General features: G+C 43.2%; 1 protein-coding gene across 1 annotated transcript in view; it reads left to right on the top strand.

The window, feature by feature from the left end:
• The first annotated feature begins 983 nt into the window (after nt 1–983).
• Nucleotides 984–1,314, top strand: part of ARID5B (AT rich interactive domain 5B (MRF1-like)) — a 193,455-nt gene continuing 193,124 nt past the window's right edge. The window contains exon 1 of the mRNA XM_010857414.1: nt 984–1,079. Coding sequence (XP_010855716.1) covers nt 1,059–1,079 — 21 coding nt within the window. The 5' untranslated portion in view covers nt 984–1,058. The remainder of the gene's footprint in view (nt 1,080–1,314) is intronic.

Here is a 1,314-nt window from a genome sequence, read left to right as displayed (position 1 = left end):
GGTTGGGGGTGGGGTAGGAGTCAGTATATTATTCCTGTAGCGCTGGGTTATATAAACACATTATCATTTGAGAGCGCCCTTGGCGTCCATCAGCATTGTAAACACGTACTAGTGTATATACTTCAAAATTAAAGAATGCACACGCAGAACCAGGAGCCTGAATTCATATTCCGAGCAGACTCACTGCTCGCATTTATTGATTTATCATGCATCGTTTATTGTTCCAGTCCCTAAATGCAGTCGCTGTCCGTTCAATATTGTTTGCAAAATCCTGAGATGTGTGTGCGCTGCTCACTTGTCTTTCTGTTCTGTTTTTTTTTTCTGAGTATTTTTTTTTTTGCGAAGCGAACAAATGCATTAATATTTATATGTTTATATAATCGATAACCCACTTTTCCCTTCAACGTAAATAGGCATCAAAAGATAATTTAACAGATTAGTTCTCGAAAACATGGCAGTGAGGAAGCGTAATTTAACTATCAAACAAATCTACATGTCTAATAACAGCAAATCTGCTAAGGAGCATTAGAAAGAGGAGCAGCGCCCCGGAATCTCTGCAGGAAATGTTCTTTATATTAGACATATACAAGCAGGTCCTGTCAGATGCACAGCGGAGCTCGGTAGCTCTCGTCTCCTCCAAAAATTTCATCAAACGACATTGCTAGACCAGGGAGATTGGGAAGAGGGAGATCGCATCTTCACACAATTTTAGGGTAGAATTTATTTTTACAAACCTCCCTATACGTTTTTTGCCTTGATCCATCCGCTTCCCGCCGAGATCGGACGGAGCCTTTCTGTCGATTATGAATTTGATCAACCTACATTTGGAAGGAAACCTACATAGTTCTGACAGGAGCTGAAAATTGAGACGTCAGAGAAATATTAGGACATAATTTCAATCATTTTAGTGCCGAAGGGGAGGCAAAAACTTAGTTTTATATTGAGACAGTAAGCCGGCTGAATGCAGAGAATGTGTCTCCCTTCCAGGACCTGATGCAATCCATTCAAGCCAACAAGTTTGGAGAGAATGTTGAGTTCAATCAATTCAGAACGTCGAGATGGAGCCCAACTCACTCCAGGTATTTCGCTCTCCTCCGCTCTTCCGATCCCGGCACCCCCCGGCACCCCCCAGCCCCCCGGCTCACCCACACCTCTGCACCCACCCACGTCCCCCACAAACTTTTCACCAAACTTTTACCCTCTACATCCCCCAAATAATTTTTATTGTTTTAAAAAAATCCCTGATCATACATACATAATGTAATTTTACCGCCTCAGATGGAGAGGTAGGGAGAGGTGGCGGGGGGTGGGGGT

This window comes from Bison bison, unplaced genomic scaffold, assembly GCF_000754665.1.
Source record: "Bison bison bison isolate TAMUID 2011002044 unplaced genomic scaffold, Bison_UMD1.0 scf7180017864380, whole genome shotgun sequence".
Classification (NCBI taxonomy): domain Eukaryota; kingdom Metazoa; phylum Chordata; class Mammalia; order Artiodactyla; family Bovidae; genus Bison; species Bison bison.
This window is presented reverse-complemented; position numbering and strand designations above follow the sequence as displayed.